Source organism: Egretta garzetta, unplaced genomic scaffold (assembly GCF_000687185.1).
Source record: "Egretta garzetta isolate BGI_Z169 unplaced genomic scaffold, ASM68718v1 scaffold2617, whole genome shotgun sequence".
In the NCBI taxonomy this organism is placed as follows: domain Eukaryota; kingdom Metazoa; phylum Chordata; class Aves; order Pelecaniformes; family Ardeidae; genus Egretta; species Egretta garzetta.
Window position 1 is genome coordinate 1 of NW_009260384.1, and position 230 is coordinate 230.

Sequence of the window (230 nt, forward strand, 5' to 3'; positions counted from 1 at the left end):
CCAGCAGCGTCACGATGAAGCAGAAGCACCAGGTGAACATGCACCACGTCCCGTAGGAATCCCTGAAGTTACCAGTTGAGGCCACCAAGCTGAAGGCGAGGCAGGACAGCACGACGGCAAAGAGCCGGGCGATGCCCACCCAGGAGGTCAGGGCGCGGAGGTTCACCGTCACCATGGCCATGGTCCTGGCCAGCTCTCCCACCCACGCTGCCTGCAGGGAAATGGGTGCT

General features: G+C 63.0%; 1 protein-coding gene across 1 annotated transcript in view; it reads right to left on the reverse strand.

Moving 5' to 3' along the window:
• Nucleotides 1–72: 72 nt before the first annotated feature.
• LOC104130044 (septin-12-like) overlaps nt 73–230 on the reverse strand; it is a gene marked incomplete at its 3' end in the record, with an annotated part of 2,512 nt that continues 2,354 nt past the window's right edge. The window contains exon 5 of the mRNA XM_009643035.2: nt 73–211. Coding sequence (XP_009641330.2) covers nt 73–211 — 139 coding nt within the window. The remainder of the gene's footprint in view (nt 212–230) is intronic.